The following is a 24,816-nucleotide window of genomic DNA, read 5'->3' on the forward strand; positions in this document are numbered from 1 at the left end:
AAAAAAAAAAAAAAAAAAAAATTAACAGACCTACCTAGATCTAAGGACATCTACTTCCTGGAGATGAGAGTAGTCACAGAAGTTCAAAAGGTCACCAAGGTGCCAAAATAAGCCCAGTTAAAACTATCAATGTTAGGGCTAAATGAAATTTAGAAAGAGCCTATTTACTCCGTCATGACCATACCAGTTTCCAGAACGAGTATAAAATATACTGAAATGACAAACTAATTATGTGTCAGGTGCTTTACCCATGTTATTTCATTTAACTTATATCAAGAAAAGGATTGTGGCCAGGTACAGTGGCTCATGCCTGTCATCCCAGCACTTTGGGAGGCCAAGGTAGCCGGATGGCATGAGGTCCGGAGTTTGAGACCAGCCTGGCCAACATGGTGAAACCCTGTCTCTACTAAAAACACAAAAATTAGCTGGGTGTGGTGGTGCACGCTTATAATCCCAGCTACTTGGGAGGCTGTGGCAGGAGAATTGTTTGAACCTGGGAGGCAGAGGTTGCAATGAGTCTAGAGGCTGGGTGACAGAGCGAGATTCTGTCTCAAAAAGAGAGAAAAAAAAAAGGGAGGGGGGGGCAGGCCCAGTGGCTCATGCCTGTAATCCCAGCACTTTGGGAGGCCAAGGTGGGCAGATCACACGGTCAAGAGATCGAGATCAGCCTGGCCAACATGGTGAAACCCCATCTCTACGAAAAATACACAAAACTTAGCTGGGCATGTTGGCATGCACCTGTAGTCCCAGCTGCTTGGGAGGCTGAGACAGGAGAATTGCTTGAACCCAAGAGGCAGAGGTTGCTGTGAGCCGAGATCATGCCACTGCACTCCAGTGGGCAACAGAGTGAGACTCTGTCTCCAAAAAAAAAAAGAAAGAAAGAAAGAAAAAAGGATTTTGGATCTAGTACATGGTCAAAGTTCTTCTTTCCTGAGAGCACTCAGAGAAACAGAAATTTTAGAAAGTCTTCAGCTGTTGCTCCAACTAGGGCAGCTGTGTTTTTGGTATATCTGTTGATAGCAATGACAGACAGATAGAATCCCTAGGCAAAACAGTATTTTACTTGTGGGATGCACAGCCCAGGAGTTAGAAGATGTGTCAGATAGCTCCTTCTTTGTGGGACAGTAATTGCCTGCACTCTCCCAGCTGCACAATCAGACAATAAGTCCTTGCAAACAACTGCTCTAGTCCACAGATCATAAACTAAAAAGAAGTGGCTTGGTTCACATCCTGAATCTATAAAGACACACTCTCTGAAGGGCAAAAGCAAGACAGTGGTCAGAGGTTCATAAACTACAATACAGGAAATCAAAATCAAAAGTGCTTTATTTCTGAGGACAGAGGTATTCTTTCTCTTTCAAACGACAAGACTTAATGCTTCTTTACAATATGACAAGCATTTTGTCTTCCAAATAATATCACCTTATATTTATATTGTGTTAGATAGCAATTTCACGTACATTAACTAATAACAATTTAGGTAGGTAGTGTGGTACAATTACTATTCAATTTTACAGGACCACATGGGATTTCAGAATTATGAGTCCACAAATATGAGGGAGAGATGTGTTGGATGTGAAGAAAGTTAAAGAAGTGTGCCACATTCCTTTAATACTGATGCCAAAGGTTCCAAATCCTCTGGAGATAAAGCCTGTCCATTATCTCAAGGGCCTGAAATTAAATGCCTCAAAAACTCTACATATGCTCAGTGTGCTCTGATTAACAAGGGAACAAAGTTCTTCTTTTGGAGACAGGGTCTTGCTCTGTTGCCCGGGCTGGAGTGCAGTGGTGCAATCTTGGCTCACTGCAACTTCCGCTTCTTGGGTTCAAGCGATTCTCCTGCCTCAGCCTCCTGAGTAGCAGGGATTACAAGCAAATTTTTGTATTTTTAGTAGAGACAGGGTTTCACCACGTTGGCCAGCCTGGTCTCGAACTCCTGATATCAGGTGATCTGCTCACATCAGCCTTTCAAAGTGCTGGGATTACAGGCTGGGATTACACCGCACCTAGCCCAGTGCTTCTATGATCTGTGTTCTTGTCACAGATATTAGCTCAGAGACAACTAACAGCCATTTCTTTCTTTTTCTGTTTTTTTGTTTTGTTTTGTTTTGTTTTGATATGGAGTCTCACTGCACTCTTACAGAGGCTGGAGTGCAGTGGTGTGATCTCGGCTCACTGAAACCTCCATATCCCGGGCTCAAGTGATTCTCTTGCTTCAGCCTCCTGAGTAGCTGGGACTACAGATGCCTGCCACCAAGCCTGGCTAATTTTTGTATTTTTAGTAGAGATGGGGTTTTCGCCAAGTTGGTCAGGCTGATCTTGAATTCCTGACCTCAGGTGATCTGCCCACCTCAGCCTTTCAAAGTGCTGGGATTACAGGCTGAGATTACAACACACCCGGCCCAAAGTGCTTCTGTGATGTGTGTTCTTGTCACAGATATTAGCTCAGAGACAAGTAACAGCCCATTTCTTTCCTTTTCTTTTCACTTTCTCTCTCTCTCTGAGATAGAGTCTCACTGCACTCTTGCACAGGCTGGAGTGCAGTGGTGAGATCTCAGCTCACTGCAACCTCTGTCTCTCGGGTTCAAGCGATTCTCTTGCTTCAGCTTCCTGAGTAGCTGGGACTAGAGGTGCCTGCCACCACGCCCGGCTAATTTTTGTATTTTTAATAGAGATGGGGTTTTCGCCAAGTTGGTCCGGCTGGTCTTGAACTCCTGACCTCAGGTGATCTGCCCACCTTGGCCTCCCAAACTGCTGGGATTACAGGCGTGAGCCACTGCGCCCAGCTAGCTAACAGTCACTTCTAAGGAAGGTTCAAGGGAGCCTTGCTGCAGACTGAAGAAAGGGCTGGTTCTTGGACTGCGTCATAGCCATTCCTCTTCTGCATCAATCTGGTTTGCTGTTGGGGGACATGCGGGGAGGGGTAGGAGGGTGGGGAGAGATGTTAAAGACAGTAGTGGGGAGGAGTTTCTTGATTAAGAAGCAGAACTTTGGAGCTGTGTTGTAACTACATGCGTAAAAAACGGCTTAGGACATGTCAGACATGTGAAGCAGGAAGCAGGCAAAGGAAGCACCGTAGTTTCCTTTGGGCTAGGGATTCCCCTCTTGGGTTAAGCAAAAGGTCAGGAAAGATAAGCCCCTTTCCTAATGTCTATAAAGTCCAAGGATGATGGAAATTCCAGGAGGTATAGGGGTTTTAAAATGCTATACAACAACTTTGTCTAAAGCATTCTTCATATAAACCCACAATAATGTCCTCTGATTTTTCAGGGGAACTATGTCTACTGTCTAATAGGGCATTGATGTGTTGTTATTTAATAAATACCAACAGCCATCATGTTGGAGAAAAAAACCACAACAGGTAAAATTCCGCAGAGTACAAATTCAACTGAGAATGGTCCACAGTTGGGGAACAGAAGCAGTAACCACAAACTGGAAATCATTTTACCTATTCTTCCATCTCATAATAATGACAACATTTTCCCTAGTGTTTATATCTTACAAAAGCACTTGAACATAATCTTATATAAATATAATTAAGATATAATTAAGATTCTTCTGAATCATGAAGGTTTAAAAAGATTTTTCAATTTACTCTGAAATTCATCAAATAAAGAAGTTTTTTGGTTTTATTTATTTAAATTAAACTAGCCTGGAAACAGAAACAAACAACTTGTCTCTACCGGGAATTGTCACCCATTCACAACTGTATCACTTGCTCCTACTTACTGCCTCTAAATAACACTACCTAGTTTCATTCAACTGAGGATCTGAACAAGGAAGAGCTGCAATTGTGCTACTTCCTGTTGCAGAATTACACAGTCACTTCCAATCTTCTTCCATTTTAGGATATTTTCCTTCCAAAGTCCTGACCAAAGAGAGAGCAACTTCTGTTCCACTATTCCTAGACAATTTTCCTCAATCACTTAAACCAATTTTCCTTCATTTTCTTGGTTCGCATTCTTCAAAAGTCAATTCTATTTCCTGTACCCCACTCCTCCTTCATGCCCTCAGATTCTGTTCTGCTGGGTAAAAATACTCTTATCTTTCTGTAAAGATCAATTCTCTAGTCTTAAATAGTTCTGGTGGTTTTTCAAAGGTGCCCTTCGTTTGAAGAACGCTTTTGTGCTGCCCCCAAAGTCTCGCACAGAGATGAAAAAAGCTGTTGCCCTTCTCCTCATTCTGTGCACACCTCCATCTCCCTGTCACCCAAATAAATGTCAGTTTTTATTACTCTATAATAAATACTTCCTATCAGCATCAAATTTCTATTAACACCATTCTTAGTCTCTTGCAGCTTTTTCCTCCATCCTGCCCTCTTATAAGTTTGAAATTATTGTAACTGAAAACTATCTTTGACTATTGTTATTTCCCAAAGACAGAACACTTGTTGAAGACTAAACAGCACTGAATCCATGCCCTAGATATAGATAGATAGATAGATAGATAGATAGATAGATAGACAGACAGACAGATAGATAGAAACAACCGCTGGTCTTTGGAAAAAAGTCTTAGGAATTAAAAACAAATCACTTTTCTTAATCTTGGGCATTAACAAATAACTGAATTCCAGTTTTAAACATTTTAAAATCAATCTCTCTCTTTCTCTCCACACACACATCTTTAGTTTCTGTCTCAGAAGTAATGCCGGCCGGGTGCAATGGCTCACACCTGTAATCCTAGCACTTTGGGAGGCTGAGGCAGGGGGATCACAAGGTAAGGAATTGGAGACCAGCCTGGCCAATGTGGTGAAACCTCATCTCTACTAAAAATAAAAAATTAGCCAGGCGTGGTGGCAAGTGCCTGTAGTCCCAGCTACTCGGGAGGCTGAGGCAGGAGAATCGCTTGAACTTAGGAGGCAGAAGAATTGCTTGAACTCGGGAGGCAGAGGTTGCAGTGAGCTGAGATCACACCACTGCACTCTAGCATGGGCAACAAAGCAAGACTCTGTCTCAAAAAAAAAAAAAAAAAGAGAGAGAGAACTAATGCCATATGCTTGAGTGTTTTACCAAACCAACATTTCTGTGGGACAGTGAGTTCAGTCCTTTGGCTGACAGCACAGCCAGAATTACTGTTCAAGGCTGTTAATACAACTTTTTTATCAGTAAGATCATGGCTGGCTGTCACATGACTGCTAAGAAACCACAGCCTTTTGGGCAAAGCACAGCCTGTGGGCCTGGCGAGGTCACAGAAACCTCACAGCACAGCACACTGCTGCCTCTTCTGGCTGTTACTGTAGGACATACCTCTTCGTAATTTTTTGCCTCCACTCCATGCTTCATGTCTAGGATCACGAGTTGGTCAGGTATCCGCCCTGTTCCTGAGAAAGAAATAAAAGGATTCATTGTGTGGAATACTTAAAATTCCGGGAAATTACCCACCCACCCACCCGCCCTCCCTCCCCTGAACCCCTACACACTCAATAGAGGGAAACAGCCACAACTCCTCCCCCTGCTCAGTTGCAGAAAATTCCTGGCTCTGGCTAAAATCACAAACATTCCAGACAAAGCCTCTATCTGTGCGGGGTACCGGAAAGCAACAAGAACATGCTGCTGGCAAATATCTTTGAGCAGGCAAGGACACAAGATACTGCAACTGCTACAGAGGAACAGAACAGCAGAAGAGAAAACACATAGGCTTATTGAATTGAGAAATAAAACTCAAAAATCAAAACAGTGTGAAATTGATTGGCATATAAATCAAGAGATAGTGGGCACTAACTTGGGCTGAAAATGCATATTTCCAAATCTGAAAAGGTTGCCCTGTCAAATTTTGAGGGAAGGCCATAATGAATTAGGATTATCGGATATGTGCCTAAGCTTGGATTTACTTAATAAAAATCTGAGCACTGAAAAGAGCACAAGTTTTATCTAATATTCCACTCAAACACTGTGATCAATGTATCCCTTATTTCAGCAGATGAATAAAATGTTACAGAGCTATTCCCACTAAGCCCTTAAAAGAGTTACAACAGCTCGAGGGGAAAAAAAAACTTTACAATAAGAGTTCAAATCTTAGGGATGATTCTTGTAATAGAAAGAGTTCATGTTAGAAGAGTCAATCTGATTCAGCTGGATCAAAGAGGCATTCTAATCTTAAACCATCAAGTAGGAGAAAGGAAAAGATCCAAAGAGCACCAGAAAACTGTTCAGCCCCGATGCCCTGGCATTCACCTAGTTATAAAATTTAAAACTACCTGCATGAAATTAGAAGCTTTAGGAAGCATAGTGCCACTTAAGCACTGGGGTTCCTGAGACCATAAGCCACAATTAATGGTACTGTACCCTCTGATGCCTGAGAGACACTGGAAGTTTTCTGAAATGAACTGAAGTCAACTCAGTAACTACTCATTGAGAACTCACTAAGTACTAGAACTGTGCTAGAGATTTTAAAGGGATAGGATACAGCTTAAATGCATCCTTCTCAAAGTTCATGTGTTGGAAACTTAATCCCCAATGCAAGAGTGTTGAGAGGTAGAACATTTAATTTTATATACTTATTTAAAAAATTTTTTTTGAGACAGGTTCTTGCTCGGTCCTCCAAGCTGGAGTGCAGCAGCATCATCATGGCTCACTGTAGGCTTGAACTCCTGGGCTCAAGTGATCCTCCTGCTTCAGCTTCTCATGTAGCTGGGACTACAGGTGTGAGTCACCACACCCAGCTAATTTTTATATTTTTTGTAGAGACAGGGTCTTGCTATATTTTCCAGGCTGATCTGGAACTCCTGGGCTCAAACGGTCCTCCTGCCTCAGCCTCCCAAAGTGCTGGGATTACAGGCATGAGCCACTGTGCCCGAACAAGAGGTAGGACCTTTAAGAACTGATTAGGTCGGGTCCCTTGTGGTGGTTCACTTTGGGAGGCCGAGGTGGACAGATCACGAGGTCAGGAGATTGAGACCATCCTGGCCAACATGTGTAAAACCCTGTCTCTACAAAAATACAAAAATTAGCCAGGCATGGTGGTGGGTGCCTGTAGTCCCAGCTACTCAGGAGGCTGGGGCAGGAGAATGGTTCGAACTCAGAAGGTGGAGGCTGCAGAGAGCCAAGATCCCACCACTGCACTCCAGCCTGGGTGACAAGCGAGACTGCATCTCAAAAAAAGAACTGATTAGGTCATGAGGACTCTGCTCTCATCAATCAATTAATGTCATTATCATAGGAGTAGGTTTGTTATAAAAGTGAGTTCAGCCTCCTCTTGCTCTCCTGTGCATTCTCTCGCCATGTGATACCTTCTGCCATGTTATTGTGACACAGCAAGAAGGCCCTCCCTCACCAGATGTGGTCCCTTGATCTTGGACTTTCTGGGCTCCAGAACCATAAACCAAATAAATTTCTACTGTTTATAAATTACCCAGTCTGTGATGTTCTGTTACAGCAGCACAAAATGGACTAAGACAGGATACAATCTCTGCCTTTAAATAATTCAATTGGGATTTAAGACATATACACAAAACAGCTATGGTGAAAATTCAAAGCAATGTAAAATTTTAAGCCAAAGGAATTGGTTCAGACAATCCCAATATGGAGCAAAGGTAAGAGGAGGGAAGACAGTAGTTGTGGACAGACTTCACTAAAGAGGGAACGCCTAAAGGCAGGGCTTAGGCAAAGTACTCTAGGCAGATGGCAAAGCATGAGCAAAGACTCAGAAATTAAAACTGGAGTATGGCATGTTTGAAAGACAGTAAAGAACTTCTTTTGGACTGGGCACGGTAGCTCACACCTGTAATCCCAGCACTTTGGGAGGCTGAGGCAGGTGGATCACTTGAGGTCAGGAGATGGAGACCAGCCTGGCCAACATGGCAAAACCCATCTCTACTAAAAATACAAAAGTTGGCCGGGCGTGGTGGCTCACGTCTGCAATCCCCAGCACTTTGGGAGGCTGAGGTGGGCGGATAACAAGGTCAGGTGTTCCAGACCAGCCTGATCAACACGGTGAAACCCCATCTCTACTAAAAATACAAAAAAAAATAAGACAGGTGTGGCAGCACGCACCTATAATCCCAGCTACTCAGGAGGCTGAGGCAGGAGAATTGCTTGAACCCGGGAGGTGGAAGTTGCAGTGAGCCGAGATCATGCCACTGCACTCCAGCCTGGGTGACAAAGCGAGACTGTCTCAAAAAACAAAAACAAACAAACAAACAAAATACAAAAATTAGCTAGGCACGGTAGCACATGCCTGTAGTTCCAGTTACTCCGGAGGCTGAGGAATGAGAATCGCTTGAACCCGGGAGGCGGAGGTTGCAGAGAGCCAAGATAGCGCCACTGCACTTAAACTTGGGTGACAGAGCAAGACTCTGTCTTAAAAAAATAAAATAAAATAAAATATTTTTTAAAAAATCCAAGAATGTTGCTGGGTTAAAATAAATTTAAAAAAAGAACATCTTTTGGATAGACTGCAAAGATTAATTTGAAAGCAAGAGAAATATAAATAAGACTGCACAGGGTAAGACTGAGAACAAAGTAAGACAAGTCACAGGATGTCTTCTGAGCATGAAAACAACAAATCTCCAAACAAAACGTGGTACCCAGAGTGTTCTGTTCTCCCAAATCCGATGTGTAATCCTGATTATGACATTGCCCATAGAAGATGTAATGCAAATTTTTGCTTTTCCTTCCTCATTGAAAAAGTTGTGAAACCCAAGCAGTTCCCAGCCCCACCTGGTCCAAATGATCAGGCTGTCTTCTTACTTACAGTCTTCCAACTACCTCCCTGATTGTCACAGCACAGTACAGTCATGCACTGCATAAAGATAGTTCAGTGAAGGATGAACTGCATATATGAAGGTGGTCCCATAAGATTATTATAATACCGTATTTTTACTAAATCTTTACTATGTTTAGATACACAAATACCATTGTGTTCCAATGGCCTACAGTATTCAGTACAGTCACATGCTGTGCAGGTTTGTAGCCTAGGAGCAATATAGCCAAGGTGGGTAGTAGGCTAAACCATCTAGGTTTGGGTAAGTACACTTGATATATGCACAACAAAATCACCTAACAACCATTTCTCAGAATGGTCAGAGTCAAGTCTATATAGTCTCTTGCACAGAGAACTGTCAGGCACTTCTGCCTCAGCCTCCCAAGAGCTGGGATTACAGGCATGCGCCACCACACTCAGCTAATTTTTTGTATTTTTAGTAGAGATGGGGTTTCACATGTTGGCCAGCCTAGTCTTGAACTCCTGACCTCAGGTAATCTGCCTGCCTTGGCCTCCCAAAGTGCATGGGATTACAGGCATGAGTCACCATGCTCAGCCAGTTTTTTTCTTTGGCTGTTGCTACTGTTTATTTTTTTGAGACACAGTCTCACTCTGTTGCCCAGGCTGGAGTGCAGTGGCAAAATCTTGCTTACTGCAACTTCCATCTTCTGGGTTTAAGTGATTCTCCTGCCTCAGCCTTCCGAGTAGCTGGGATTACAGGCATGAACCACCACACCCAGCTAATTTTTTTTTTTAGTAGAGACAGGGTTTCACCATGTTGGCTAGGCTGGTCTGAAACTCCTAACCTTCAGTGATATGCCTGCCTTGGTCTCCCAAAGTGCTGGGATTATAGGCATGAGCCCAAGCCCAGCTTTCTTTTTTTTTTTTTTTAAGACTTCATTTTGTTAGAGCAGTTTTAGGTTCACAACAAAACTGAGAGGAAGGTACAAAGATTTCCCATATCCCTCTTCCCCTTACCCATATCCAATGCATACCTTACCCCATGATCCCTTACCAACGCATAGCCTCCCCCATTATCATCATTTCCCACCACAGTGGTACATTTGTTACAAATGATGAACCTACATGGACACATAATTATCAACCGAAGCCCATAGTTTATATTAGGATTCACTCTTGGTGTACATTCCAAATGTAATGTTTGGACAAACATATAATGACATGAATCTACTATTACAGTACCATACTGAGTATTTTTACTGCCCTAAAAATTCTCTTGTTCCACCTATTCAATCTTTTATTCCACTTAGATGACCTTTTAAAAGGTGCTCCAAAGACTACAAGGTAACAGGTCTCCAAATCAGAATAAACATATGAAGGAAACTAGATATTAAGTGCTGACTGTAATAAGGAGCACTAGAGTTGGAGAAGATTTTTAATCCAGGGAAACACTCTGGTTACTCACCCTTGCTCTCAAAACACACTTCAAACATGTCATAATCTTCAGTGGTAAAGGCAAATTTCCCCTTGGTTGCATCCTCTTTGGAGTAGAGAATATGGCCAGCAGAATCTGTGATCTAAAAATAAGGTAAGTAGTAAGAACAGGCATAGGCAGCAAATAACACTCAGGAAGAGAATTTGCAGAAACTGGGGAGACAGAGACACTACCTATGAAAGACAATTGATAGTCATTATGATGACTACGTTCCAACCATCCCGAAAGACAAAAACTGAATTAGAAGATTAAATCCAATGCTGGAGAGGATGTGGAGAAATAGGAACACTTTTACACTGTTGGTGGGAGTGTAAATTAGTTCAACCACTGGGGAAAACAGTGTGGCGATTCCTCAAGGACCTAGAAATAGAAATTCCATTTGACCCAGCAATCCCATTACTGGGCATATATCCAAAGGATTATAAATCGTTCTACTATAAGGACACATGCACACGAATGTTCATTGCAGCACAGTTTACAATAGCAAAGACCTGGAACCAGCCCAAATGCCCATCGATGATAGACTGGACAGGAAAAATGTGGCACATATACACCATGGAATATTATGCAGCCATTAAAAACGAGGAGTTCACATCCTTCGTAGGGACATGGATGAACCTGGAAAACATCATTCTCAGCAAACTGACACAAGAACACAAAATCAAACACCACATGTTCTCACTCATAGGCGGGTGTTGAACAAGGAGAACACATGGACACAGGGAAGGGAGCACTATACACGGGGGTCTGTTGGGGGGGAGGGGGGATAGCGGGGGGGGGGGTGGGGAGTTGGGGAGGGATAGCATGGGGAGAAATGCCAGATATAGGTGAAGGGGAGGGAGGCAGCAAATCATACTGCCACGTATGCACCTATGCAACAACCTTGCATGTTTTTCACATGTACCCCAAAACCTAAAATGCAATTAAAAAAAAAAAAGAAGATTAAATCCAAATACAGCAAATTTCATTCATTCAAATATTCTAATCACATTGTGGGCTAAAATCTGTTGCTGCTATAGGATGTCTTACCATACCAAAAAGTTAATCTAGCCAATGCTCCAAGTTATATACATTGGATTTATTTGCAAAAACTCACTTTATAGAATGCAGACTAGTATCATTCCCTGTAGAGGGACATGTCACAAAAATGAAAGTAGACAATTATCAAAAGATTATACAAGAGTGACAAAGATATATAAAAACACATTTCTTCTATAAAAACAAATTTGATAGGGAAGGGTTGTGGGTGGAGAATAAAATTAGGACATACGATACAAGGACAGCAGGAAAAAAAGGAATGCATACAGAAGAAAAGCCAGGAGATCTATTCCTGCAAATTTCATGTTAATTATGTCAATGGCTAGGTAGAGTGGGAGCAAAACACAGGAAACAAACAAGAACTTCCTGGCCAGGTGTGGTGGCTCACGCCTGCAGTCCCAACATTTTGGAAGGCTAAGGCAGGAGGATCGCTTGAGCTCAAGAGTTAGAGACCAGCCTGGGCAACATGGCAAAACCTCACCTCTACAAAAAACACAAAAATTAGCCAAGTTTGGTGGTGTGCACCTCTAGTCCCAGCTACTGGGAAGCCTGCTCTGTCACTGCAGCCTGGGTGACAGAGCAAGACCCTGTCTCAAAAAACAAACAAAAAAAAGAAGAAATTTCTCCTAAAAAACAAAAATATCCTTGGCTTCTAGAAATGATTACTCCTTTCTTCTAGATCCTTAGCTTTAGTTCTTCTGCTAAAGCTGCTCTATTACCAGAGAATGGCCTATCAGCACAGAAGAAAGGGCATACATTGGTAAGTAAATGCCCACATACAAAGCAAGGGAATTCCATGGTAATTTAACAGCCTGGATCTCAGCCTTCTTTTCTAGAGGACACGACTGTCTTAGTAGAAGGCACATTTCATCACTTAAGACTAGAAGCTACTTTGCAATGTGGAACACAAAAATAGTGGCTTAATTATATTAAACTGGATGTCCTAATGCTATTTGTTAAAACATAATTCTTTTAAGGGGAAATTTTAAGCAGGAAAATTAAGTAGCACACATTTAAGCTTATACATTTAAAAGCACTTTATAACAGTAGTTATTTCCAAGGAGTAAGAATAATTCTTACCCTACTGGCAAGAATTATTTCCCCCGTGTTCCACTGGAGGAAACTGAGGCCCAGAGAGATTAAGTGCCTGGAGAGGTACTGGCCAGATCGTGAACTAGAATAGCACATCTCTACTATGTGCTATTCTAGTTCAGAGATGTGCTATTCTAGTTCATGATATGGCCAGTAACTCTCTAAGATGAAGCCACCTGTACTATGAAGACAGACGAGAGAGAGAGAACCCTAGAGATAAGGAGGTGGGTTGGGACACTACTCCAGGTAAGAAAGGAGGAGGGCTTTCAGTATAGAGAGAAAGGGACAGATTTTACGTAATTAAAATAATTTTATATTTTATTAAATTTTATTAAAATAATTTTATTTAATTAAAAAAAAATTTTAGTAACACATTAACTGAAGAGTTTAAGGGATTTTAAGGAGGTAGAGTCTACAGGACAAAACCAAAAAGTAAACGCCCACAGAGTAAATGCCCATTAACTGAAGAGTTCGAGGGATTTTAAGGAGGTAGAGTCTACAGGACAAAAACAAAAAGTAAATGCCCACAGAGATCAAGTGAGAAACATATTGGGTCTACTGAACCAACACAAGTCATACATGGCAAACTAGAAATGATGGCCTGTGTCATAGGAAAAGCCAATGACTACCATGGCACTCCGGTATTCAGATCATCCAGTTTTTCAAGAGAAGCTAGATATTTTAACTTTTATTTGAAATCTCCTAATTTTTAAATCTTTACAACCAATCCCAACATTTGGAAAACAATCTCAAGGAAAACAAAACAAAACCAAGTTTTTCTGGGCCAAGAATTTTGCCCTCTGCAGAGGACAGAAAAAAAACTGACTAACATCACATAGAATGACTGCTAGATAGCACTGAGATCTCAGCTAAGATAATGAACCACAAATTTCTAGTGGTAAAACCTATTAGCCAGGATGCAGAAGCAAAGAAAAGGCACATGCATGAACTGATTGGAGCTTGAGGTTCTGCAACTGAGTGGTCTAGAGAGATAAAAGTATTAAAGAATCATGCTATACACTTTGCGAACATAATCTTTAATCTTCTTAACAACTCCATGGAAACTGGTCTTGTTATCCCTATTTTACTAATGAGAAAACTTAGTAACTTGTCCATTATCATGGTTAATAAATAGTGTTGGTCAGGCATGGTGGCACACACTTGTAATACCAGCACCCTGGGAAGCCAAGGTGGGAGGATCACTTGAGCCCGGGAGTTTGAGACCAGCCTGGGTAGTATAGTGGGATCTCGTCTGTACAAAAAATAAAATTAGCTAAGTGCAGCCGACGTGCACCTGTGGTCCCAGCTACCCAGGAAGCTGAGATGGGAGGACTACTTGAGCCTGAGGTCGATACTGCAGTGAGCCGTGATTATGCCGCTGCACACCAGCCTGGGCAACAGAGTAAGAACATGTCTCAATAAATAGCCAGGCACGGTGGCTCACACCTGTAATCCCACCACTTTGGGAGGCCAAAGTGGGTGGATCACCTGAGATCAGGCATTCAAGACCAGCCTGGCCAACATAGTGAAACTCCATCTCTACTAAAAATACAAAAATTAGCTGGGCATGGTGGCGCGTGCCCATGATCTCAGCTACTCGGGTGGCTGAGGCAGAAGAATCACTTGAGCCTGGAAGGCAGAGGGTGCAGTGAGCCGAGGTCACACCATTGTACTCCAGCCTGGGTGACAAGAGTGAAACTGTCTCAAAAAATAAATAAATAATAAAAATAAATAGTGTTATGTGGATTTGAGAAATGTCTAAAACTCACTCTTTCCACATCCCATGCTGCCTTCCCCCAAAAGGAAATGTTTGAATAAAGTGGAATATATAGAGGCCAAGAAAGACTAAAAGAATCTTTGGAATCTTTCGATCAGTGCAAATCAGAGTTAAGAATCCTCTCAGGTGTAACACAGCGCTGATCAGTCTGCATTCTCCACCTTAAAGAGATCAGCAGGCAGCCACAATGTAAAGACCTTGAAGTTAGCAACAGCTAAACAATATTCGAGGGAAATTTAGCCTTGAAGATTCCTAAAGGCCTCTTGTTCATGTGATACTTTTTCTGAATCATAAACTGAAAGACGCAGCATAAAAAAAGACTACTTTATTTTTAAATTTTTTTTTTTTTTTGAGACAGGGCCTTACTCTGTCATCCGGGCTGGAGTACAGTGGCACAATCATGTAGTAAATACTAGATCACTGCAGCCTCGACCTCGTGGGCTCAAGCAGTTGCCCAGGCTGGAGTGCAGTTGCATAATCACAGCTCACTGCAGCCTCAACCTCATAGGCTCAAGCCACCCTCCTGCCTCAGTTTTTCAGTTAGCTAGGACTACAGTTTACACCACCATATCTGACTAATTGTCTTATTTTTTGTAGAGACAGGGTCTCCCTATGTTGCCCAGGCTGGTCTCAAACTCCTCAGCTCAAGTGATCCTCCCACCTCGGTCTCCCAAACACTGGGATTACAGGTATGAGTCACCATGCCCAGCCAAAAAGTACTTTAGAACCTTGGATACACACATATAAGTCAAAAAGGTCTGCGAACTAACCAAATCACTAAGTAATGTGTAGTCATCCGTGTGGTGCCTCTCTTCCTTTCTTTAGAATCAGTTGACCCACACAGATACTCACTTCTATGATAAGGATCAAGGTTAAAGTACTGAAAAGAGTCATCATATATTTCATCATCTCCACGCTAAGGTAAGGAAAGAGACTAAGTCATTGGCCTAGGACCAACAACTCAATTTAACAGGGCTTGTGGGATTTGGCACACATTTGCCCAATCACCTTATTTCCTGGAAGAATAGATTATAATCTCTTTATTTTCCTCCAAGATATTAACAGCGTCCTTCAAAAACTTTTTTTTCTTTTAATTTAAGGAGAGGAGTCTCTCTACATCATAAAGAAGCTTAAATGCAGGTCTTAAAATTCATGTTACGGCATTGCTAAAAGTACCTTACAAAATGAATTAAGAAATCTGCTATGTTGGCCAGGCGCGGTGGCTCATGCCTGTAATTTCAGCACTTTGGGAGGCTGAGGCAGGTGGATTACCTGAGGTCAGGAGTTCAAGACCAGCCTGACCAACATGGTGAAACCCCCATCTCTACTACAAATACAAAATTAGCCAGGTATGGTAGAGCATGCCTGTAATCCCAGCTACTTGGAAGGTTGAGGCAGGAGAATTGCTTGAGCCCAAGAGGCAGAGGTTGTGGTGAGCCAAGATTGCGCCACTGTACTTCAGCCCTGGGCAAAAAGAGCAAAACTCTGTCTCAAAAAAAAAAAAAAAAAAAGAAAAAGAAAATAAATTTGCTATGTTTTTCTGAAAAACTCCAGGAAAATCACATCTCCAACTGGTACTCTGAAGGGGTAAATACTATTTAAATTGTTCTCCACCATGTTGTACTAAGGAACTACAATCACGGAAGAACCATTTGCATTGCGTCTTCTCTCTATGACATCTGAAGATTATTAAAGACTCATTCTAAGGCAAAATCTCAAATTTCAAGAGGCTGAAGGCAAAGGGCCCACCACTGCAGCCTGCACCTTTTATCAAAAAGAAATTTACCTTCCAGAAATAGCGTGTGATGATGCCAGAAGTTCCCCCAGGGCCTCCACATGTCTACACTCCCTGTAACCTTCAGATGACACAACCATATGAGGGAATTGATTTGGCTATTTGGAAATCCAGGCAGGAAACCTGACAACCAAACTTTCACGTGAGGCTAACTCATAAGGACTGTTTGGGCATTCTAAAGCATCTCAGGATTTTTCTGAAAATCAGTAGTCCTATCTAGCTCATATAACTTTGTAGCTATTTAGGAGCCAAGACATTAGTCTTAAAGAAAAAAAAACATATCCCCCAACCTCAACATAATTACATAAAACAAGTAGCTAAAATTAGGGAACAGGAAACTGGGACAAGCTCAATGACTAACCAGAGCCAGCAAAGTCTAATAGGCTGAAATGATAGTTTAATTTCCTTCAATTAAAATGTTCTAATTACAGATCACCTTAAAGATCATCTGGTTTCTCAAGAATTGGGAGGTTTTTTTTCTTCTTAAATTGTCCTAGAGAACCACCTTGGTGAATCAATAACTGCTACTTTTACCTACTATAATAGCAAAACCTTAAAAGGATTCTTTTCTTCCCTTCTAACAATAAAAGTACTTATAATACTAATCATAATGTTCTTTAATTAAACAAAGGTAATACCAAGCTATAGTATTTCCCCATATGATATCAAGAAATGGGAAGTAATAAAGATTTGTTTCTAGATATTGCCTTCTGAAGAAAGGCAAACCAAAGTTCACAACTTAAAAAGTAGGGAGGACAGGCATGGTGGCTCACGCCTGTCACCCCAACACTTAGGGAGGCTGAGGCGAGCGGATCACTTGAGGTCAGGAGTTTGAGCCCAGCCTGATCAACATGGCAAAACCCCATCTCTGCCAAAAATAAAAAATTTGCTGGGCATGGTGGCAGGCACCTGTAATTCCAGCTGCTCAGAAGCCTGAGGCAGGAGAATCACTTGAACCTGGGAGGTGAAGGCTGCAGTAAGCTGAGATTGTACCACTGCATTCCAGCCTGGGTAACAAAGCTAGACTCCATTTAAAAAAAAAAAAAAAAAAAAAAAAGGTAGGAAAATAATTGTATATGCAGAGTAGGTGATGTCAAGAGTATGTGAATACTCACACTGAACCTGTGAGAAGTGAGAAGACAGGTAACTGGGAAGATAAACTCATTTAGAATTTGATTTTCTTGGACCGTGCTAAGCAGTGGCTGGAAACAGATTTTACAGCAGATCCTGCTACTGAAGCCTGCTCTCATTCCTTTACCAAACATTCAAGATAACACTTCAAAAGGATGTATAAGTAGCTTAGGTCAGCAAGGCAATTAGGAATAAAATGGAATAGAGTTCACCTGATGGAAGAAACAAGTCTTATTCAAGAACCTGAATTGAGCAAATTATATTTGCATAATAAATTTGGTTCTAAGTTTTCTGGAAGCCAAAATTAAAAGACTAAAAGAGACATCATTTGTTTTCTGATGAAAGCTCACAAATTTATCTCAGGGACAATTTTCCTGGAAGTAACCACAAACAACAATTTATTAGTAAGGTCCTCGTGAAAGGACTGTAACTAATAGACTCTTCATTTTCAACCATGGTCTTGCTAAAGATAGAAGTACAGTTCAAATGATTGCTTTTAGTGACCCTCCCTAATATGAATGACCTGACCTAATGCAGAGTTGAGACCTGGTTCTCTGCCCGGCCCCTATGCACTACCACTCCTGCTGCTCAAAGAATTCCAGACTTACTCTAAAGTTGCAGGAAGAATGGGACTACTTTTGGCCACTTGGTACCATAACTGCATTGAAAAAAAAAAAAAAAAAGCCACCAGGGCTCCTTGGAGAAATGATCCTAAGACTGAGGAAGGAAATGTACAAAATGAGCCTGGAGCATCTTATAGTGCAGAAGTAAGAAGGTGTTCAAAAACAAAAACCAGAGGTCAAAGTCGGGGTATCATTTAAGGTCAGGAGTTTGAGACCAGCCTGGCCAACATGGAGAAACCACCTCTCTACTAAAAATACAAAAATTAGCTGGGCAAGGTGGCACCCACCTGTAATTCCAGCTACTTGGGAGGCTGAGGCATGAGAATCACTTGAATCCGGGAGGAGATTGCACCACTGCACTCCAACCTGGGCGACAGAGCAAGGCTCTGTCTCAAAACAAACAAATAAGCAAACAAACAAAAACCAAAATCCAAAAAATACAAGAATGGGTGTGTGTCAAAGGGACACAGGAGCGGATCAAAAGAGCTCCCAATAGCTAAAGCTGAAACAATTATGGCAACCAAATATAGTATTGGTTTATAATCCAAAGTACACAATAAATATCCATGAATCTACACTTACATATAAATGATTAAGTAAATAAATGAAGAGAGACAAATCTTCCGTGAAGATTCTCAAATGATTTATGTAGGCACCCGCAAGGAGGGTGAAGCGTAACTCCCCATTCCTTCAGTGTGGGCTACATAAAGTGTCTTCCTTCTAAAAAACACAGTATAGAAAGGGGGAAAAAAGAGTAACTCTGTAGTGGACTGATGAAAACATCATTAAGGGTGAAAAAAGGAAAGAGAAGAATAATTGTATTGTGAAGAAACCTGACAAACACTAATTCATCCAAATGATCAAGGGCAGTATCAACAGTGACATCATGTTGATGTGAAGTGATGAAAATGACACTTTACAAGTGAATCATGGTTTTGACAAGAAAAAAAAAAGATACTTTATCTCTGTGGTCTTCCTCTTCAAAACCCATAACCTCAGCTTATCATGAGAAAAGCATCTGACAAATGCCCAACAGAGGGCATCCTACAAAATACTTGCCCAGGGTCCTCAAAACTCACAAGGTCTGCCAGGCTCAGTGGCTCACACCTGGTAATCCCAGCACTTTGGGAGGCTGAAGCAGGAGGATCACTTGAGTCCAGGAATTCAAGACCAGCCAGGGCAACACAGGAAGACCCTGCCTCTACAAATAATTTTTTTAAAAATTAGGTGTGGTGGTGCATGCCTGTGGTACTAGCTAATCAGGAAGCTGAGGCAGGAGGATCATCTGATCCTGGGAGGTCAAGGCTGCAGTGAGTTGTGATCATGTCACTGCACTTCAGCCTGGAAGACAGAGCAAGACCCTGTCTCAAAACAAACACATAAACAAAAAAACTCACAGGCCGGGCACAGTGGCTCATGCCTATAATCCCAGCACTTTGGGAGGCCGAGGTGGGTGAATCACTCAAAGTCAGGAGTTTGAGACCACCCTGGCTAACAAGGTGAAACTCCAGCTCGACTAAAAATACAAAAATTAGCTGGGTATGGTGGCAGGTACTTGTAATCCCAGCCACTTAGGAGGCTGAGGCAGAATTGCTTGAACTTAGGAGGCATAGGTTGTAGTGAGCCAAGATCGTACCACTGCACTGCAGCCTGGGTCACAGCAAGATTCCATCTCAAAAACAAAAAAACAAAACAAAACTCACAAGATCATCAAAAACAAGGAAAGCCTGAGAAACTGTCACAAACTAGAGGAGCCTAAATAGACATGACTAAATATAATGTATCCAGAATGGGATTCTGGAACAGAAAAATGGACACAAGCTAAAAAACTACCAAAATCTGAATAAAGTGTGGACTTTGTTACTTAATAATCATGTATCAATACTGGATCATTCATTGCGACAATTGTATCATATAATGTAAGATGTTAACAACAGGGAAACTGGGTCTAGGGTACATGGGAACTATACTATCTTTGTTATTTTTTTGTAAACCTCAAACTTTCTAAAAAGAAAAGCTTACTAAAAAATATACTATCCAGAAGGATAAAGTCAAATAGATAGACAGATTGAGCATCCCTAATCCAAAAATTTGAAATGCTCTAAAATTCAAAACTTTTTGAGTGCCAACATAACACTACAAGTGAAAAATTTCACGCCTGACTGCATGTGATGGGTCGAAGGCAAAACTTTGTTTCATGCACAAAATTATTAAAGATACTGTATAAAATACCTTCAGACTATGTACATAAAGTATATATGTAACAAAGGAATTTCATATTTAGGCTTGGGCCTTATCTCCAAGATATCTCATTATGTATGTGCAAATATTCCAAAATCCCAAAACACCCAAATCTGAGACACTTCAGGCCCCATGCATTTCAGATAAGATTCTCAACCTGTATGTATACACACATACCCCCTTCTAAATTCTCAAGAAATTTAGTCTACTCAGAGACAAGCAAGCAAACAAACATTTTCATATACTTTTTACTTTTTATGAAGTCTATGCAAATAGCTCATTTGGACAAGTCTATACCTACTCATGTAAAATGCCATACGATCCAGAGGTGGCGACTAGTCTCTGTCCTCCCACTGGCACAGGTCATATATAACTTTCATTTGTTGAGTCAGCTCCATACCCCATCAGTCTATGTTCCCCTTGCTTCACTTTTTTTTTTTGAGACGGAGTCTCACTCTTTTGCCCAGGCTGGAGTGCAGTGGCATGATCTTGGCTCACTGCAGCCTCCGCCTCCCAGGTTCCAGCCATTCTCCTGCCTCAGCCTCCTGAGTAGCTGGGATTACAGGCGCACGCCACCATGCCCGGCTAATTTTTGTATTTTCAGTAGAGTCGGGGTTTCACCATGTTGGCCAGGTTGGTCTCGAACTCCTGACCTCGGGTGATCCGCCCCCCTCGGCCTCCCAAAGTGCTGGGATTACAGGTGTGAACCGCTGCGCCCAGCCACTTCACTTTTTAAAAAAGCAAAAACATATTCTTTTCTGGGTGCAGGAGAGGTCACTCAGCTTGTAGTTTTGGTGCAGCTGGTGAAAATCTGAAGATGCAACTTGCTTCAAAGAGGCTCCTACCTGCACTCTGTCTTCTTCAGGTTTATGATCAGTCTGTGGTATAAACTGAGTATACAATGTGTACATATTAAAGATAATCATCAACCTTGTAGTTCCTAACTCAGAAATTAAGCAGCAGCAAGTCCTTTGCAGTAGCTCTATATACTGGATAAAAATAAATGGAAACAGGAATATCTAGCTTTTTCTCTCTCTGAGAGACAGTACAACACAGTACTTTGAAGATGTAAGGTTCTAGAGTCAGACTTTCTGGTCCATGCTCAAATCACAGGTATGGGCCGGGCGCGGTGGCTCACACCTGTAATTCCAGCACTTTGTGGGGCTGAGGTGGGTGGATCACGAGGTCAAGAGATCGAGACCATCCTGGTCAACATGGTGAAACCCTGTCTCTACCAAAAATACAAAAAATTAGCTGGGCATGGTGGCGCATGCCTGTAATCCCAGCTACTCAGGAGGCTGAGGCAGGAGAATTGCCTGAACCCAGGAGGCGGAGGTTGCAGTGAGCCGAGATCGCGCCATTGCACTCCAGCCTGGGTAACAAGAGCGAAACTCCATCTCAAAAAAAAAAAAAAAAAAAAAAAAATCACAGGTATGCTGCTTACCAGCTGTGAAGACTTGGGCATGTTCCTTAACTCCTCTACCTCATTTGTAAAACAAGGACAACAGTTATATATACTTCATAAGGTTATCGTGAAGATTTTTTTTTTTTAGAGAGGGTATCACTGTGTTGCCCAGGCTGGTCATGAACTCCTGGGCTCAAGAGATCCTCTTGTGTCAGCCTCCTGAGTAGCTGGGATTACGGGGACACACCACCATGCCCAGCCACTGTGAGGATTAAATGTTACACAGGTAAACTGCCTGGAACAGTGTTGGTCACATAGCAGGCATTCAATAGGTGTTATATTATTGTTGTAACTGTTTGTTGGTGGTAATTCAGAACTCCATAAATATTTAGGTCATTAACCATATTTTCTTTCCTTTTTTTTTTTGAGACAGAGTTTCACTCTGTCATAAAGGCTGGAGTGAAGTGGCATCATCTTGGCTCCCTGCAACCTCTGCTTCCTGGGTTCAAGCAATTCTCATGCCTCAGCCTCCAGAATAGTTAGGACTACAGGTGCATGCCACCATGCCCAGCTTTTATATGTGTGTGTGTTTGTAGTTTTAGAAGAGGTGGGGTTTCATCATGTTGGCCAGGCTGGTCTCAAACTCCTGAGTTCTGGCAATCCATCTGCCTCAGCCTCCCAAAGTGCTAGGATTACAGACGTGAGCCACCGCGTTCGGCCCATTAACCATATTTTCTAACCTAACAGTACTAATGGATGGCAAAATAGATAAATTGTGCTATGTTCACTAAACCCAGGGATGATTAGGGCTCAGATGGTTATTGCATGGAAACAGAAAGGGATAGTCAGGTACACTCTCAAGGAAGCAGCAGCAAGATTTAGAAAATAAAAGGATACAAAATGCCTAATAAAGCAGATGTTTGATCCTTTTAGCTGATAAAAAGAGACAGTGAGAAATCCAAGATGATGCCAGCTTTTCCTATATGTGGTTTTTAACTTAATAAGGAATAAACTACATGAAGAATCCAACATTAGATATGAAGGAAAGAGAGAGAAGATTGAGGTTGCATATATAATTATCTCCATGCTTTACTTCATAAGAATTCACAAGTAAATACTGAGCCAAAGGGCCTAATCCCCTAAGATATAAAAAGGCAAAAAGAACACCAACTCATTAAAGACACTATGGTTTTAAATAGAAAAATAGTATCAGAAACACTTTCAAAAGGGACCACTGGGCCGGGTGCAGTGGCTCACCCCTGTAAGCCTAGCACTTCGGGAGGCTGAGGTGAGCGGATCACCTGAGATGCGCAGATCACCTGAGGTCGGCAGTTCGAGACCAGCCTGACCAACATGGCAAAACCCCGTCTCTACTAAAAATACAAAATTAGCTGGGCATGGTGACGCATGCCTGCAATCCCAGCTACTTGGGAGGATGAGGCAGGAAAATCACTTGAACCTGGGAGGCAGAGGTTGTGGTGAGCTGAGATCATGCCATTTGCACTCTAGCCTGGGTAATAAGAGCAAAACTCTGCCTCAAAAAAAAAAAAAAAAAGGGATCACTGTATCTCAAAAATGAAAAATATGAACTCTGATGGCCTAGGTTTTATATTTAATGGGCATACAATGGATGTCAGCTGATCTTTTAAACAAAAGCATGTACAAAGTCTATCAAGTATATTCCTGAAATCAAAGGATCACATCTAGATTTTACCCAGAACAAAGTCAAACTTAGAAAGGCAGCATTTGGCAACACTAAATTCTTTCAAATTTCTAGCACAATTCACTGATGGTATAGCATACTACAGAAGTATTGCTTAAGCTAAAATATGATCAAGGAGGCTGGGAGGCTTTTTCTAGAAATGCTGAAAACCAGAAATAGAAAATTTCCAGGCACTGGCATAATGGATAGATGCTCTCTTCCTGCTTCTATCAGCATTTGCTACATTAACTTAACATAGGCAATACGTCATGCTTCACTTGGGGGAGGAGGGGCGGGGAGAAAGGGAGGAAAGGAGGGGAATGAGAAGGAAAGACCAGTTGCTGCCCTAACAATACTACCGCGGGGGTGAAGCCAGATCAAATGTTTTTTTTCATACTGTTCCAAAGTTATTTACGGTAAAAACCTTCAGCGTGACCCTTTTATTCTAGGCACAGACAAAGTCTTGTTCTTTCTTAACAACTAGTCCCTTGATTTCCCACATTTTATGTTGAACAATGAGGTTGGGAGCACAGGATAAAGCAGATGACATCAACCTCCCTCAAGTCGGAGACTTGTTTGGGAGCCCAAGTTCTGGTTTGCAGCCAGCTGGCTGATTTCACAGAGGGCTCTACTGTCCAGGCTGCCAGGCTGCGTATGCATATGGGGGCAATGGCTCAGGATCAAACTACCAGTCAGCAATTCACACAAGAAACAGCATACAAGTTACTGCACCCCCACTAGGTTACCTTTATATATTTGTTCCACTTTCCTAGAAACCAGACTCAGTCTTCAGAAGTCATCATAAAGACAGAGTGTAGCAATTTCAAACTGGAAGCAGCCCCCTTCTCTAGATCAGTTCAAAACAGGGAAGGCTGCAGATAACTGTTTACAAACATAGATTTAAATGGAGTAATATATCCTTTAATTTATGGAGAAGGAAACACAAAAGCTAGAAATTTTGTACATAATACAAAAAAAGAAATTAAATTATTGAATGTTAATGTACCAATTAGCCTTCTGTACTGAACAATCTATTTATTGACCTGTTTCTAACCCGGTGGAGAATAATCACATTAAATTCACACTGAAAGGGCTGTATTTTTCCCTACAGAAAAAGTCTGGCCTAAGTAAGGGTTCATGGGATAGTTATTGATAAGAAGGATGGCTTGTTTTGATGAATGAGCAACAAGTATCCTATTTTTTATTTTTTATTTTTTTTTAGACACAGTCTTGCTCTGTTGCCCAGGCTGGAGTGCAGTGGCAAGATCTCGGCTCACTGCAACCTCTGCCTCCTGGGTTCAAGTGATTCTCCTGCCTTGGCCTCCTGAGTAGCTAAGACTATAGGCGCATGTCACCACACCAGCCTAATTTTTGTATGTTTAGTAGAGACAGGATTTCACCAGGTTGGCCAGGATGGCCTCGATCTCCTGACCTTGTGATCCACCTGCCTCAGCCTCCCAAAGTGCTAGGATTATAGGTGTGTGCCAACACGCCTGGCCAAAGCATCCTATTCTTTCTCCTTGTCAGCACAGAACAGACCTCAGTACAGATACCAGTAATAAAAAATCTGATATACAGTAATTTCAAACAAAATAATCTGAAAACTACAGCATATATAGCATCTTTGCCTTCCGTCCCCCCCCACCTCTTCTCCCTTCTACCACTCTCTGTTTCTCCTCCCACCCCTTCTCTCCAACCTCCTCCCTCTTCTCTCTCTCATCATGCCTGGCCTACAGTATCTTTTCATAACACTTTTTGTGAGGGGAAAAAAGAAGTTATAAGTCAATCGCTTCTCAACTGCCAAATTACTTCTTCAAAATTTTTAGGCTTAAGTTGTGGTAGGCCTATGAGTGAAG

At 41.8% G+C, this 24,816-nt stretch overlaps 1 protein-coding gene across 1 annotated transcript in view; it reads right to left on the reverse strand.

Moving 5' to 3' along the window:
- TMED10 (transmembrane p24 trafficking protein 10) overlaps positions 1-24,816 on the reverse strand; it is a 46,524-nt gene that overhangs the window by 11,992 nt on the left and 9,716 nt on the right. The window contains exons 2-3 of the mRNA XM_012438067.2: positions 10,127-10,238; positions 5,247-5,320 (exon numbers count right to left, since the gene is read on the reverse strand). Of these exons, the coding sequence (XP_012293490.1) occupies positions 5,247-5,320; positions 10,127-10,238 (186 nt within the window). The remainder of the gene's footprint in view (positions 1-5,246; positions 5,321-10,126; positions 10,239-24,816) is intronic.

Source organism: Aotus nancymaae, unplaced genomic scaffold (assembly GCF_030222135.1).
Source record: "Aotus nancymaae isolate 86718 unplaced genomic scaffold, 86718_ANA_hifiasm-v0.15.2.pri h1tg000011l, whole genome shotgun sequence".
Taxonomy (NCBI): domain Eukaryota; kingdom Metazoa; phylum Chordata; class Mammalia; order Primates; family Aotidae; genus Aotus; species Aotus nancymaae.